General features: G+C 47.3%; 1 protein-coding gene across 1 annotated transcript in view; it reads left to right on the top strand.

Annotated features, from left to right (window-relative positions):
• Window positions 1-10,707, top strand: part of UNC119B (unc-119 homolog B (C. elegans)) — an 11,607-nt gene extending 900 nt beyond the window's left edge. Inside the window, exons 2-6 of the mRNA XM_011948596.1 lie at window positions 750-905; window positions 2,440-2,553; window positions 6,080-6,191; window positions 6,322-6,494; window positions 9,315-10,707. Of these exons, the coding sequence (XP_011803986.1) occupies window positions 750-905; window positions 2,440-2,553; window positions 6,080-6,191; window positions 6,322-6,494; window positions 9,315-9,427 (668 nt within the window). The 3' untranslated portion in view covers window positions 9,428-10,707. The remainder of the gene's footprint in view (window positions 1-749; window positions 906-2,439; window positions 2,554-6,079; window positions 6,192-6,321; window positions 6,495-9,314) is intronic.
• The last annotated feature ends 4,124 nt before the right edge of the window (window positions 10,708-14,831 follow it).

Below are 14,831 nucleotides of genomic sequence, written 5' to 3'. Positions count from 1 at the left end.
GGCTGCACTTCCCGCTGCCCCGCCGGCCGGGCTCTGCCCCCGCCACGCTCACGTTGCTCTGGTGGGGAAGGACTCTCCTGGGCTTGACCTCATTCCTGTGAGTCCGGCCACGCTAGGATGCCCCTCGGCCGGTCGGCTCCCCAGCTCTGCCGGACCTGTTTGGGTAGAGGGCCCCGTTCAGCGGAACTGGACCCTCCTGAGCCGGCCGGGGCCGAGGTCCCCTCATAAATGGGCCCTTGGACCCTCAGCCTGGACCCCCCGGCCATCAGTGAAGTTAGCGCTCAGCCAGGCGCCCCCAGCCCTCTGGCAGGCCAGAAGCCTTACCTGCTTCCTCCGCCGGCCCCATTGCAGCCCTCCCCCATTGCAGCCTGCCGGGCCTCCCTCCCGCTTTGGGTCCGGAGCGTTGCCCCTTAGTGTGCAGGTGGGTTCTTCCTCAGACACATAGCCGTGGCATTTCCTGCTCATTTAAAACTGTGCCACATTAAAACAAAAATAAAGTTTCAGTGTGTGTACAAACTCCGACGTGTGAATCCTGCTTTTGACATTCTCGTGAATTAAGAATGATTTCAGGGTTTCAGAAATGCGTTTCCTGCACAAAAGGCAACCATCCTAAGCTTTTTCGTTGATAGGAGGATGGGTGGGAAGAAAAATGTTGCCCAGTCCCTGCCCTGGGTGATCTGGTGATCTCCCTTTTTCCCAAGTCAGTCCCTGACTTGACGTCTTTTCTCTTGCTGCTGTTTTCCCTGCAGGAGTGTGCACTCACCTGGTTAGGCCCATCTTGGCCTGCCCATCACTCCTGGCTTGCAGTCTCCTAACCCTGTGGCAGCAGCAGCATTCCCTGGATGGATCGAAGGCTGCCATGGTGTCTGCTGAACTGCTACAGCAGGCAGCCCAGGGCTGTTCAGGTTCACCTCAGATTGCCGATTGCAGCTCTAGTAATTTGGGAATGGAAGTTTGTGGGGAGTGGGCCTTGGTCCACCCTGCGAAAGGGAATTCCCATCTCCTAAAAGAGTTTTAATTTGATTCTAGATATTTGGATGCCCCCGTTTCCCAACACTGTTTGGGTTGGGACTGTCTTTAGCAGGCCTGAGCGTATCTTTAGACATTCTTGCTATTTAGACATCCTTGCTAGTTTTATTGAAACTGTGTGAAAAAGCTGCTTTTTTTCTGAACCAGTTTTCATTTGGGGCTCTGAAAGTACACACATGCGCAGCACCTGGTCTTGGTAACCTCATGCCCTGTCTTGCCACCCAAGTAAGTTAGGGTATTCTGTGCCTGGCCCTAAGCAGGATTCTCAGTGGGCACTCAGATCCTATCTGGGGGCTTGGGATTGTTGCTCATTGTCCAAACCCACCTGTGCAGCTTCTTAGAGAGAGCCTGGCAACCTCTTTGTTACACTTCTTAACGTCTTGTTCATTCTATCCAGCAGATATTTGAGTACCCTCTAAGGGTCCAAAGCCGATGTTAGCCTTTTTAGCAGTTACAGAATAATCAGTAGTTGTCAAGTTTGCCATCTTACTAAAGAGACAACTTGTAAAACACGAAAACAACTAACTCAGGCAATGAAAGATCAAGTATCAAAATGAGTTGTGGAGAAGGTGCTATCCGGAATAATCCTAGAAAGAAATCAGTGAAATTTGCTGTGATTAGAATTATTCGAATTTGCTGCTCAGGTTCTAGTCGTTTGGGCCTAATGCCTTCACCGGCAGATGTATCCTCTTGCCTGGATATGTATAATATGTATGGTCTACTCTATGATTTTGTGTAACCCACAAACTAAGAATGGTTTGTACATTTTTAAATGGTTGAAAAAAACTTTAAAATCTTGAGACACGTGGTTATGTAAAATTCATATTTCAGTGTCCATAAATACAGTTTTACTGGAATATAGCCACATTCATTCATTTGCATATTGTCTGGATGCTTTTGTGGCTACAATAATAGAGTTGAATGCTTGTGACAGAGACCATGTGGCGGCAAAGCTTAGTTATTTCAAATCTGGCTCTTTACAGAAAAGTTTGCTGATCTCGGCTTTCTTACACTGACAGTTGGCAAACTAGCATTGTATTATCCGCTAAGTCGGTTTAAATGTCTCAGATTGGAATTCTATAAAAAGTTCTCTGCCCTGTTGTGACATCCAACTTGATAGATAATGAAAGATTTTTAGGTGTTTCCAAAGAAATCCACCTTTTCTATCCTAGTTTCTAAAAGTTTTGTAATTTTTCATCCAAAGCAAGTCCTTGTTCTTTTTTTTCTTTGTTGGATCCCCTATTTCTGTTCATACAACTTCTGCTGGTGATAACACATGACAAAATTTTTGGGAGTATTTTAAGTGTATTGTGTAAGAAAAAAATCTGAGTTTGCTTCAAAACTTGAGAATTAAATAAATGGTAGTTTTGGAGGATTATTTAACAGTGTTGGTTTCTCTCTCGTTTTCAGATTATTTATGTAAACCCGAAGACAACATCTACAGTATTGATTTCACCCGCTTCAAAATTCGAGATTTGGAGACAGGGACAGTACTTTTTGAGATTGCCAAACCTTGCGTTTCAGGTAGGCCTCAACGTTGTAGTGACCAGTAGACAGTTTTGAGCCAAAGGTCTTTGAAACTCAAATCTTGGTGTGCCACTGCATCCTGTTTCTTGGACTCCAGTGTGTCCCTCTTCTGTGACCTCTTCCCATGGCCTGGCCTGCCAGGCATGGTGGTTTGAAGCTGCATTCAGAGGCTGATGTTTGTTGGATGTCTATTCTATGCTGGTCACTGTGTTCCACATCTTTATGCACATCAGTGTATGTAATCCTCACACTTCTGTGAGGAATTACTGTTATCTTCATTTTACAGTGAAGGATCTGAGGCCTAGAATTCCCAAGCGGCACTCTCCTAAGGCCCTGTGCTGGTTCATCTTATGTTGCTTCCAGTTGGGAAAGGAATCCTTGAAATTAAACTATAATGAGGAAAACTCACCTGAGCTTAGAGCCCTCTTGGAGGATGATAGGGAGGATTCTGGTCCAGACATGAGGCAGTTTGAGCCATCTTCTCACTCTCCTTTACATAGTGCCTTGGATTTCCCAGACCTGTTTTGGATTTTAATCTCAACCATTTTCTGGAAGAACAGACCCAGGAACTCAACTACTTGGGGTTCCTTAAATTAGCCTCTGATAGCTGCTTCCTGTGCTTGTGATAAAAAGTGTGGGGGTTATTCATTCTATCCAAGAGACCACAGAAGCCTTTGGGGCACCTCACTGGAGGTTTAGCGCCCCCTGGAGTTAGTCATTTGTTAGAATACTGGTACAGATACTCATAGTATCAATGTGGTTTCTAAACTTACTTTGCAGTGTTTCTCATCTGATTTGCTTAGAGCCTGCAAATTTGATAAGGCCCCAATTTCACCCCTACCTGGTGGTATTTATGCTACCATAATCTAATACTGACCAAGGCACCTGTTGTTGTTTTGTGGGGTTTTTTTTGTGTGTTTTGAGACAGAGTCTTTCTCCATCACCCAGGCTGGAGAGCAGTGGCATGATCTCGGCTCACTGCAACCTCCGCCTCCTGGGTTCAAGAGATTCTCCTGCCTCAGCCTTCCAAGTAGCTGAGATTACAGGTGCCTGCCACCACGCCTAGCTACTTTTTGTATTTTTAGTAGAGACAAGATTTCACCATGTTGGTCAGGCTGGTATTGAACCCCTGACCTTGTGATTCACCTGCTTTAGTCTCCCAAAGTGCTGGGATTATAGGCGTGCGCCATTGCGCCTGGTTGCTCATGGGTGGTTTTTTATTGGGATGGTCACATCAAGACCAGCTAGCATCCTGGGTCTGTGGTGTTCTCATCCCTAAGCCACATATCACAGTACCTGGGACATTTCAAGGACTCCAGGCCTACTACAGGTATGTGGTTTTGGATTAGACTCAGAGTTGTCATTTCAGTATAAGACAGAACTGTTTCAAGAAGGTCAGCTAAAGATACTGTAAAGTATCTTGGTTTTCAGTCTCTTTAGTTTTTGCATTTAAGGATCTTGATTCACTTGGAATATTCCCCACATTGAGGCTGGGTGCGGTACACCTGTAATCCCAGCACTTCAGGAGGCTGAGGCAGGCGGATCACTTGAGTCCCAGGAGTTTGAGACCAGCCAGGGCAACGTGGTGAAACCCCGTCTCTACAAAGTACAAAAAAATTAGCCAGGTGTGGTGGCACACGCCTGTGGTCCCAGCTACTCAGGAGGCTGAGGTGGAAGGATAGCTTGAGCCTGGGAGATCAAGGCTGCAGTGAGCTGTGATCACTTTGTTGCACTCCAGCAAAGGCAACAAGTGAGACCCTATCTCAAAATAAAGCAGTAAATATAAACAATAGAATATCCTCACACTGAATCAATACCTTTCTGCAGTACTTGTTCTGATGAATTTGAATCCCCAAGATTTGCTCTAACTCTCTCTGAATGACATTGTTGGAGCCGGGGTTTTAGAGTCTCTGGGGTTGAACCCCTACTCAGCCTGGTTGCCCAGTTGCTCTTGGGCTTGTCAAAGGCAGAGATGTTTGATGCTGAAAAAGACTTCTCTTATGTTGTACCCGTGTACGGCTTAGACCTGGAGAAAATGTCCTCACTGGACACTGGGGGGTACTAACTCCTATTCACATTAGAATTAGAATGCTTATTCTCTGATTCTTTTTTTTTTGAGACGGAGTTTCACTCTTGTTTCCCAGGTTAGGGTGCAATGGCGCAATCTTGGCTCACTGCAACCTTCGTCTCACGGGTTCAAGCGATTCTCCTGTCTCAGCCTTCTGAGTAGCTGGGATTACAGGCATGCGCCACCACGCCCGGCTAATTTTGTATTTTTAGTAGAGATAGGGTTTCTCCATGTTGGTCAGGCTGGTCTCAAACTTCTGACCTCAGGGGATCCACCCGCCTCAGCCTTTGAAAGTGCTGGGATTACAGGCGTGAGCCACTGCGCCCAGCCCTCTGATTAATTTTATAAATCTTTCATCTCCTGGGTTCAGGAGTGGACTAGACCGGGGACCAGCATTAACTGTAGAGACGGAGGCCCCCACATCTGCTTCACCCTTTCCCAGGTGGTCAAAGGGTTAGGCCTGGTATGACCTAGAAGTAGACATCAGTTAAGGAACTATAGTATCTCAAGGCTGTAGGTCAATGTCTTCTATTTAAATAACAAAAGTATTTTTAGTGGTTTATCTTTGCAGCCTGTCAGAAATTTCTGTATTCATTGAAATAACTTTCTTGATAAGTGTCAACTTTTGTAGCCTCATTCTTTTAGGTTGGTGCTAGCGCTTCAACTTGATTAGCTGCAGACCTAGGCTGTATAATATAGACCATGTCAGGGGCCCATTTCCCAGCTTGTGTTTCAGGCTTCACCCTTAGGATATAGTGTAAGCTCTCAAACTATTAAGAAAGGCTGGCCGGGCGTGGTGGCTCAAGCCTGTAATCCCAGCACTTTGGGAGGCCGAGACGGGCGGATCACGAGGTCAGGAGATCGAGACCATCCTGGCTAACACAGTGAAACCCTGTCTCTACTAAAAATACAAAAAAAAACTAGCCGGGCGAGGTGGCGGGCACCTGTAGTCCCAGCTACTCGGGAGGCTGAGGCAGGAGAATGGCGGGAACCCGGGAGGTGGAGCTTGCAGTGAGCTGAGATCAGGCCACTGCACTCCAGCCTGGGCGACAGAGCGAGACTCCACCTCAAAAAAAAAAAAAAAAAAAAAAAAAAAAAAGAAAGGCTAATTGCTTAGTGTTGAAGAATAGGCCTTGAGTCAGAGGGAGCTGGATTCAAATCCCTGTTCCCCCCTCTTACTGTTGGAGGGACTTTGGACATATTACTTGACTTCTCTGAACTTGAGCTTCCTGATCTGTAAAATGGAGACAGTATCACCTCACAGGGTTGTTGTGAGGGGAGGAGCCTGCCCTATAGCAAGTGTCCTGCCATATAGCAAGTGAGCAGTAAACACTGGCCATTCTTCTTGTTGGTGTGATTACTGGGAATTGGTTGCCATTGTGATGTTGGGACTGATGGAACTCTTGGATTGAGAATGCCAAGATGGTGCACTGAAGATTCTGTGTGCTCTTTCAGACCAGGAGGAGGATGAGGAGGAGGGAGGTGGAGACGTGGACATCAGCGCAGGACGTTTTGTCCGCTATCAGTTCACACCGGCATTTCTCCGCCTCCGGACAGTTGGGGCTACGTGAGTACCATTACTACTTGAGGGGAGAATGTTCTGTTTGTTCACAGAGAAGAGTGTTTTCTGTTGGGTTTTGGGATGGCTTTAGAGGAGGGAGGAGGCAAAGTCAGGCTTACAGAGATTTATTTTCCAGGGTGGAGTTCACAGTGGGAGACAAACCTGTGTCAAACTTCCGGATGATCGAACGGCACTATTTCCGGGAACACTTGCTGAAAAACTTTGACTTTGATTTTGGCTTCTGCATCCCCAGCAGTAGGAACACTTGTGAACATATCTATGAGTTTCCCCAGCTTTCGGAGGATGTCAGTATGTATCCCCTGACTCTTACAGCACTCTAGATTCTGTAGGCTACAAGGAACAAACCTTGAAACCCATCTGGTCCAGCGCCCTGGCTTTGTCTCATGGCAGTGCTGACATGATGCGTATCTAGTCATTTGACTTCAGGCCTCTCATTTCCTATTGCTCCTGGCTCCTGTTCCAAACTCTGACTCGGCCCCATATGGGAGCAATGAAGGGTTTGTTTGTTTTTGTTTTTTTTCTTCCCCCGAGACGGAGTCTTGCTCTGTCTGTCGCCCAGGCTGGAGTGCAGTGGCATAATCTCGGCTCACTGCAACCTCCGTCTCCCAGGTTCAAGCGATTCTCCTGCCTCAGCCTCCTGAGTAGCTGGGATTACACCACACCTGGCTAGTTTCTGTATTTTCAGTAGAGACAGATTTTCACCATGTTGGCCAGGCTGGTCTCAAACTCTTGACCTCGTGATCCACCCGCCTCAGCCTCCCAAAATGCTGGGATTACAGGTATGAGCCACCGCCCCCTTGCCCTATCACCCAGGCTGGAGTGCAGTGGCGCGGTCTTGGCTCACTGCATCCTCTGCCTCCTGGGTTCAGGTGATTCTCTTGCCTCAGCCTCTCGAGTAGCTGGGATTACAGGTGCCTGCCACCATGCCCGGCTAATTTTTTGTAGAGACGGGGTTTCACCATGTTAGCCAGGCTGGTCTCGAACTCCTGACCTCGTGATCCGCCTGCCTCAGCCTCCCAAAGTTCTGGGGATTACAGGCGTGAGCCACTGTGCCAGGCCTGAAGGTTTTTCTTTTTTTTTTTTGAGATGGAGTCTTGATCTTGACGCCCAGGCTGGAGTACAGTGGCGCAATCTCGGCTCATTGTAAGCTCTGCCTCCTGGGTTCATGCCATTCTCCTGCCTCAGCCTCCTGAGTAGCTGGGACCACAGGTGCCCACCACCATGCCCGGCTAATTTTTTGTGTTTTTAGCAGAGGTGGGGTTTCACCATGTTAGCCAGGATGGTCCCGATCTCCTGACCTGGTGATCCACCCGCCTTGGCCTCCCAAAGTGCTGGGATTACAGGCCTGAGCCACTGTGCCTGCACCCGGCCAGCCTGAAGGTTTTAGTATTACAGGCCATCCTTTTAGATGCCTCCTGTGGGAAGACAGTGCCTAAGGGAGATAAAAGGAGGCCTGTGACCATCCCTGGGACTCTGATCAGATAAAGCACCTCTCCTGTGCACTGTTAGTCATGGTTTTCCATTGTTTTAGTCATTGGCCCTTCACTTTTTTCTTAATCAGAGCTAGATGTGAAACTGCAGGCTAAATAGAATCAAGGCCCGAGGACTTCTTTTCCATTCCCTGCAGGATAGAGAGTTGATTGGATAAAGTGTTGAGATAGATCCAGCAGGAAGGAATAGGGGCTGTGGCAGATTTTGGGGCAGGAGTAAGGTGGTGGAAGTACTGTCTGAGGAAGAGTGGCCTAGACCTGGGGAGAGCACCAGAGGGAGAAGGCTGCTGCCATGCAGCCTCAATAAGGGAAGGTGGGGGACCAAACGAGAGAAAGAACAGGCCTTGTCAGTTTCTGCGACTTTGGCCTACCCACCTCAGGACCACATCCTTTGTGAATACATAGGGAAAAATCAAGGCATTTATGAGGGTGTGAATGGAATCCTGTGACTAATGATGCCTTAAGTTGCTTTGTCGGCATCACTGATTGTTCCTCTCAGAATCCCAGGTCCTTAGGAATTGTCATATTCTGAAAACCAGATACCCTTTACTCGTGTGGCAGTGCAGTTCCCAGGTAACATGAGGATTGCTGAGATGTAGGGCAGGGTGTTGACGACAGCATCTGATTCAGACTTGAACCCCTCCTCCCAAGCTGGCTGGAATATGTAGATACTTGCAAGAAAAGATGATGTATAGTGATAAGTTTTACCCATGAAGCCAAATCAGCCTGGAGGGCAATATTCTGCATATAAACCAAGTAGTTTTGGCATTGGTGGGTTCAAAGAACTTTAAAAAATCAGTTTCACTTTTTGAGAACTGTGGTGAGCAACAGCACTTCCTCCAGGGGACTCTGAATGGCATGTAATCATTAACTCACAACTGATCAGAGGTAGTATTATCTTTACTCTCCAGTATGGTTAAAGACTCAAAATGGCATGTAATCATTAACTCACAACTGATAAGAGGTAGTGACTGTTAATTATCTTTCCAGTATGGTTAAAGAGGTCTGGGCAGTTGCTTGAACAAACAAGACTTTAAATCCCAAGACAGGCAGACCTATTGCTGGATCATTTGCGAGTTAATACCCAAAAGGTCTACGGAGAAGGCTCCCTGCCCTGTGTTCCTTGCACTCATTCCCACTTAGGATTCCTTGGGTTGTCAGGGGTGTGTGTAGAGATGGGCACAGTGAGGCTCAGATTTCTGAATTTGGACTGGAATGTCTAGAGGTGAGCCACTGACCAGAGGCCAGGGCTGACTTTGGTCAGCTGAGAGCCCCGAGTAAATAGGTTGGTGGGATCCATGTTGGGAAGAGGGTGAACACATTTCCCTGGTATCTTGGCTGAAGAATCCAGGCTGGAGATGACAGACGAGGCCATGGTGGAGAGTTGACTGCATCCTTACATTGAAATGGAGATCGTGTTCAGTTTGGGGGCCTCTGTGGTCTCCCCAGCTGTCAAGGACTGCCTCCCTGTGTTCTGACCTCATCATTATTCTGGCAGAGTATACTCTGAAGCGCTGGCTTATTTTGGAGGGGATACAAAGTTTTCTCCCACCTACCCTGTGGGGCAGACTCAAACATAATTCTTTGCTTTTTTTTTCCCCCTTTGCCTGACTTGCAGTTCGTCTGATGATTGAAAATCCTTACGAGACCCGCTCTGACAGCTTCTACTTTGTTGACAACAAGCTGATAATGCACAACAAGGCTGATTATGCCTATAATGGAGGCCAGTAAGTGCTACAGTAGTAGATAGGGGAGGTGCTTTGCCGCGGCCACAAGATCTGGCACATGGAGGCGATTGAAGCTGCAATTTGTCAACACACATCTGGAACCTGGCCCCAGGAAGCCAAGGCTGGGGTGGCAGTTTCCTGTGTGCCAAAGGAGCTGCCAAACTGTGCTGTGTTTTCTTCCCCAGTATTTTTTCTTCCCTTTTTTTTCCTGCCCCTTAGGTTGCAGAGGTACTACAGTAAAGTAAAAGGTTAGGATAAGGCTCCTGGAATCCAGATAAAAAAGTTTATTTTCCTGTAGTCTGGCTGCCTGTTGGTTGTCTTGACAAGCCTTTGTGTCTCCAGGCATAGCTGTGCCTGGTGAGAAGGCTCCGGCCAGGCCCACCAGCAGTTCAGCAGCTTTTAAGGTTCCTGAGTGCTCTGGGAAGTGGAAAGGTAGGTCTCTTCCAGGTAGCTCCTCCTCTCACCTCTGGCATTGCCATCAGTGCAGTCGGCCCTCAGTCTGTGTGAAGTCTTAAACCAACTGGAAGAAACTTGAAAGGGTGGGGAGGGGGGAGAGGTGCCAAGACTGGAGGCACCAAGGAATGGGTGATGCTCCCAAGCTGAAGGGTCTACTTTGTGGAGAGGCTGCTGCTCTGTCTGACTTCCAGGGTCTCAGCCAGCCACCCTGGGAATAGACCAAGGTTTCAGCCTGGCAGTACCTTCTATTCTCATTTTGGAGGACGGACAAGCTTGCTCTGCCTCTCCTGGCTCCTCCCTTCTGAGTCTCATGAAATAGAATGTGTCAGCTCTGCTCACAGAACAGTAGTATCTCTTGAGGCCAGAGCAGGTCTTGTATTTTGTTTTTTTATTTCCAGACTTCTTTTAGGGAGGTTTTATAAAATGACAGTGGTGTTCCCAGCATATGTGATATGCGATTAGACTTCTGATAGTATTAATCAGCTTCCTGGGGCTAATCTGGCTTACGTTGGGAGGATATGCTTACGAATCAGCAGCAGCTTTCTAAAGGAGAGATGTGACTTTTCTCTGCACTGCGCAGCCTAGAGGATCGGCTTTTGATGGGGATTTGACTCTGAAGCTCTTTGTAGATTTCTTTTCTAGGAGGGTTTTCCTATCTACCTTTCTACTGAAGTAGTTTCTGGAACTATCCTGGTGGATCAGAGTTAAGTAATGCAGTCTGATCCTTCATACTGCTAGTTAGAATTGTTTTAGGTGTTCAGAAAGGGTAAAATAGGCTGAGGTGGCCTATCAGAGTGATGTGTTCTCAAAAAAGTTTACCTGCACATCTGTGGGCTGCTTTTGTCCCTTAGTGACAGACTCCACAAACCCTCTGATTTTTTTGACCCTTAGTGACAGACTCCACAAACCCTCTGATGAGATGATTGATGTGGCCAGGGTCCAATTAGCATCAGTAGAAGGATGTCACTAGGAAAGGACCAGGTATCTGGTAAGTGACTGTGAGGTGTCACAGTACCTGTGACAGGAGAGTGTCCCGAAGTGCTTGGGAGAAAGGCTGTCTGGGGGCCAGGGACAGAAAAGACAGCATGTGGCCACAGAAGTTCCTGTGCATCCACCACCAGTGCTGCCCCCTGTGTGGGCTCTAGAGAAAGTGGCCCCGAACCTTGGCCCAGTGCTTTGTACCAGGCCAGAGTCTTGGTGGTGCCACGTGCTGGCAGCTTTCTCACTGAGAAGGTCCTAGCTTACCCCTGTGTGCTGGCCTTGGATTCAGCCCTGAGGGAGGGAAGAGACCATGCCTCCTGTGGAGTGGGTTCCTTATCACCAGACTGGCCACTCTCAGAACTGGCGTCCACTGTAAATCCAGGTGCCTTACGTGTGGCTCTGTCCCTTATGCTGCTGGGGAAAGCTGCATTGCCATTGTTCCCACCTCCTCATTGGCAGATAGATGCCAGCACTGTTAGCACTGTCTCCTTACCTTTTGTTTCTCATTGTGGCTCCTCAAATAGGATTTGCATGTTCCTGTCAAGCTTAACAACAATCCCTTCCCTCTTTGACAGAGGCCCAGGTGGGAGAGTTTCTACTATTTGATATTTGAGTATTATCTGGGATGTGGTTCTAGAGCTGCCCAGAGCTGTGCTCAGTACAGTGTGTCTTGGAACGTGCCCCTGGGCAGACTGTATCTAGTACACTGGTGGGCTATCTCTTATCTGCAGTGTTTGCTTTTGCTAGGAAGAGGATGTAGAGGAAGGAGGAGGTGGGCAGTCTGGCTTGAGTTGTGCTGTATCCTCTACCTTGTTAGCTTGCCTTAGTCTCACTGGAGACCATTTGCGGATAGTGCTTGGTCCATGCCCAGCAGGACAGGGCTTTGCTGCTTCTGAAAGTCTGGTGTTCTCTATCTGGGGCTGTGGATTCCTGTGTCTAGCTGCTCAGGAAATCTTGAGAAGCATTCCACTCTGGGGTGTTAACCAGTATGAGTTTGAAATTCAAGCCTTTGTACCTGAGTTGGGGAGAGAATTGCAAGGCATACTTTCTCTGAAAGTAACAGAACCAGTCAGGCTGCCATGTTATTAAGGAATCTGAACTGTTGATAGCAGTTATCTTGTGGGTGATACAATGGGAGGGGGCAAAAAAAACTACCTGCATAGGGGACCCTGCCCTCTATCAAGAGCTGGGAGCACATTTCATCAGAGTAGCAGGCCCACCTGGTGCCACAGGGCCTGCCCTTCCTGCTTCTGTTCCTTTGCCTTGCAATCTCCTGGAGAGAGCCTCTCTTCCTGTACAGCCTTTGGGCCAAAATGCCCTTCTAGCTTCTCCAAAGAAGATCCTAGTTTATTTCATTCTATGTTTTAAAAGGTAAACAGGACATAACAAGTAAAAGAAGTTTTGGGCTAAAGTAGGGTATGTCTCCTTATGTATTAGCCCAATACTGTTTTGCAGAGAAAACATTTTTCAAGCATGTACTTCCTGAAGACATGTCAGTCTTTGGGCCATTTGATTTCCAATACATAGGGTGGAAGAATGTGATTTGGGGCTGACCATAAACTGGAAATTTGTGAAATGGCAGTGATTGGGCAATCTTCAGTTTAATTTTTCAGTTGAACTGGAACTCATTTCTGGAATGGATTTAATAGGCCGTGTCTAATGTACAAACTGGGTCAGTCCTGCCTTAGTGTGTCCTGCCCCACCGGTACGTGTCCAGGATACTCTTTTTTTCCCCTCTATAAAGTCACTTTCTTCTGATGGCCGTTGTCACTGTGATGTCAGGTTTGGGGATGAGGACAGTATGTCCTGAAATTCACAGGACTGACTCCTCACCCCAGTGCACGAGGATTCCTGTGGCATAAGGTGCTGCTGTACCTAGTGTAGGAGCCTAATCATTGAACCATTGTGTTACATTCCATGTCACAGAACATCTCAGCCTCAAGAAGGATTTGGTGGAGGTGGATTTACCCCTTGTTTTACAAAGGACCGTGTAAAGTCATTGAAGTTGTGAAAGTCTATTTTTTTTCCTGTAAATCTATTTTTTACAGAATATAAGAAACATCAGTGACCTGATCTGTCCTTCCTCCTCCTTCCCGCTTCCCCCAAAATCACATTCCAGTTTTTATTGTCTTTGTGTCCAAAGCAAACTAGGTGACTTATTTGTATAAAATGTTATTTTGCCACAAGAGACAGTAATAAAGATTTTCACAGTACGTCTCCCTCATCCTGTCTCCTGATTGTTGGGCCACTTGTGTTGCTGAGGGGAGCAGGGGCGGGTGGGGCCTCCAGGTTTCTCTTACTTTGGCTATTATGTGGCCCTTCTTTAAGTAGTTTAACTAGAGTATAGCTGGCTTCTAGGGTGATTGAGGAATTGTACTGGACTTTAGGCTTAATATTTTTGCTTTGTATTTTTCCAGGGTGAGTGGCTTTGTAAATTGAAAGTTTACGTGCACATTTTAAAGGTAGGCTTTTTTTTTTTTTTTTTTTTGAGATGGTGTTTCACTCTTTTTGCCCAGGCTGGAGTGCGATGGCACGATGGTGGCATCACACTCCAGCCCGGGCAAAAAGAGTGCAGTGGTGGCTTACTGCACCCTTCGCCTCTTGGGTTCAAGTTATTCTCCTGCCTCAGCATCCCAAGTAGCTGGGATTACAGGCATGTGCCACCACACCCGGCTAATTCTGTATTTTTGGTGGAGACAGGGTTTCCCCATGTTGGCCAGGCTGGTCTCAAACTCCTGACCTCAGGTGACCAACCCGCCTCGGCCTCCCAAAGTGCCGGGATTACACGTGTGAGCTACTGTGCCTGGCCATAAAGGTAGGCTTATAAGGAATACTTTACAGTAAAATTTACCTCACTTAAGGGTACTGATGCATTTTGATGAATGAAGACTCTTACTACCCATCACAATCATGATATAGGACATTTCCATTGTACCCACTTAGAAAGTTCCTGAGTTCCTTGTGTTTGCAGCCAGATGCCTTCTCCCACCTTAGCCTCTTGCAACCACTATCTGATTCTGTCTCTACTGGAAAACTTGGATGCTTTTAAAATGAAATTTCACATTCATATTTACAGTCACAATTCTCAAGAGTCTCATTTAGATGCTCTGTGGCAACTGAAGCAATTATTGGCCTTTGCTCACAAACACAACTCACTCATTTCTCCCATTTCTCCTGCTTTTTCATCGTTTCTTCCACCCAGGGCTGGTGCCTAGGTGGGATGACTGAAAGGTGAGGAAGCCCTTAGAGCATTTGCCAATGGGAGCCATTCATTTGACTTTAAAGTACTGAGAATTTAGAGGCGTTCTTTTAAATGCATTATTTAAAAAGGTAACACATTAAGGACTTTGCTGCATCTTTTGATTGGCTTTCCTCTAGGAAGTAGTGACTGAGGTTTCCACTTTCCTCCAAGAGGAATAGACAGAATTTTTGGCAAATAGGTCAATACTGGGAACATCCTGACTGGCTGAGTGTTGGGAAAGAAAGGCAGTTGGAGGGATATTTGGGTTCCTGGGAGGGCGTGGGTGATGCCCAGGAGGCTATGGGAGTCAGAATCACACTTGCAAAGGAGAAGACCCTTATGGGACAAGTAAAATCAGTGTAGTTTCTTGGGCGGGGCAAAGGCGTCCTGATGAGGATGCTAGGGGTCAAATGTGTGGCTGGGCTCTGCCCCAATCAGGAATGAGACAGACAGGACTAAAGTGGAACAGAGGGGTAGCAGCAAGACACAAGACAAGGTCCTTGAGCTTTTTGGAGCGAGTGGGGGAAGCAGATAATTTCAGATGCAAAGTGCCTTGAATAAACAGAACGAAAGAGAGCCAGTGGGGGAGAAATGGCCTGGTGTGGTCAGGGCAGGCCTCCATGAGACCTGAATGAAGAGGGGGCGTTCCAGACAAAGGGAACAGTGATCACAGAGGCCCAGCTAAGGGTCTTAGAGAAGAGCACAGAGGAACCAGCTAAGGGTCTTAGAG

Source organism: Colobus angolensis, unplaced genomic scaffold (genome assembly GCF_000951035.1).
Source record: "Colobus angolensis palliatus isolate OR3802 unplaced genomic scaffold, Cang.pa_1.0 Scaffold28, whole genome shotgun sequence".
NCBI lineage: Eukaryota > Metazoa > Chordata > Mammalia > Primates > Cercopithecidae > Colobus > Colobus angolensis.
Note: the sequence above shows the minus strand (reverse complement) of the source record. Positions and strands in the feature narration are given on the sequence as shown.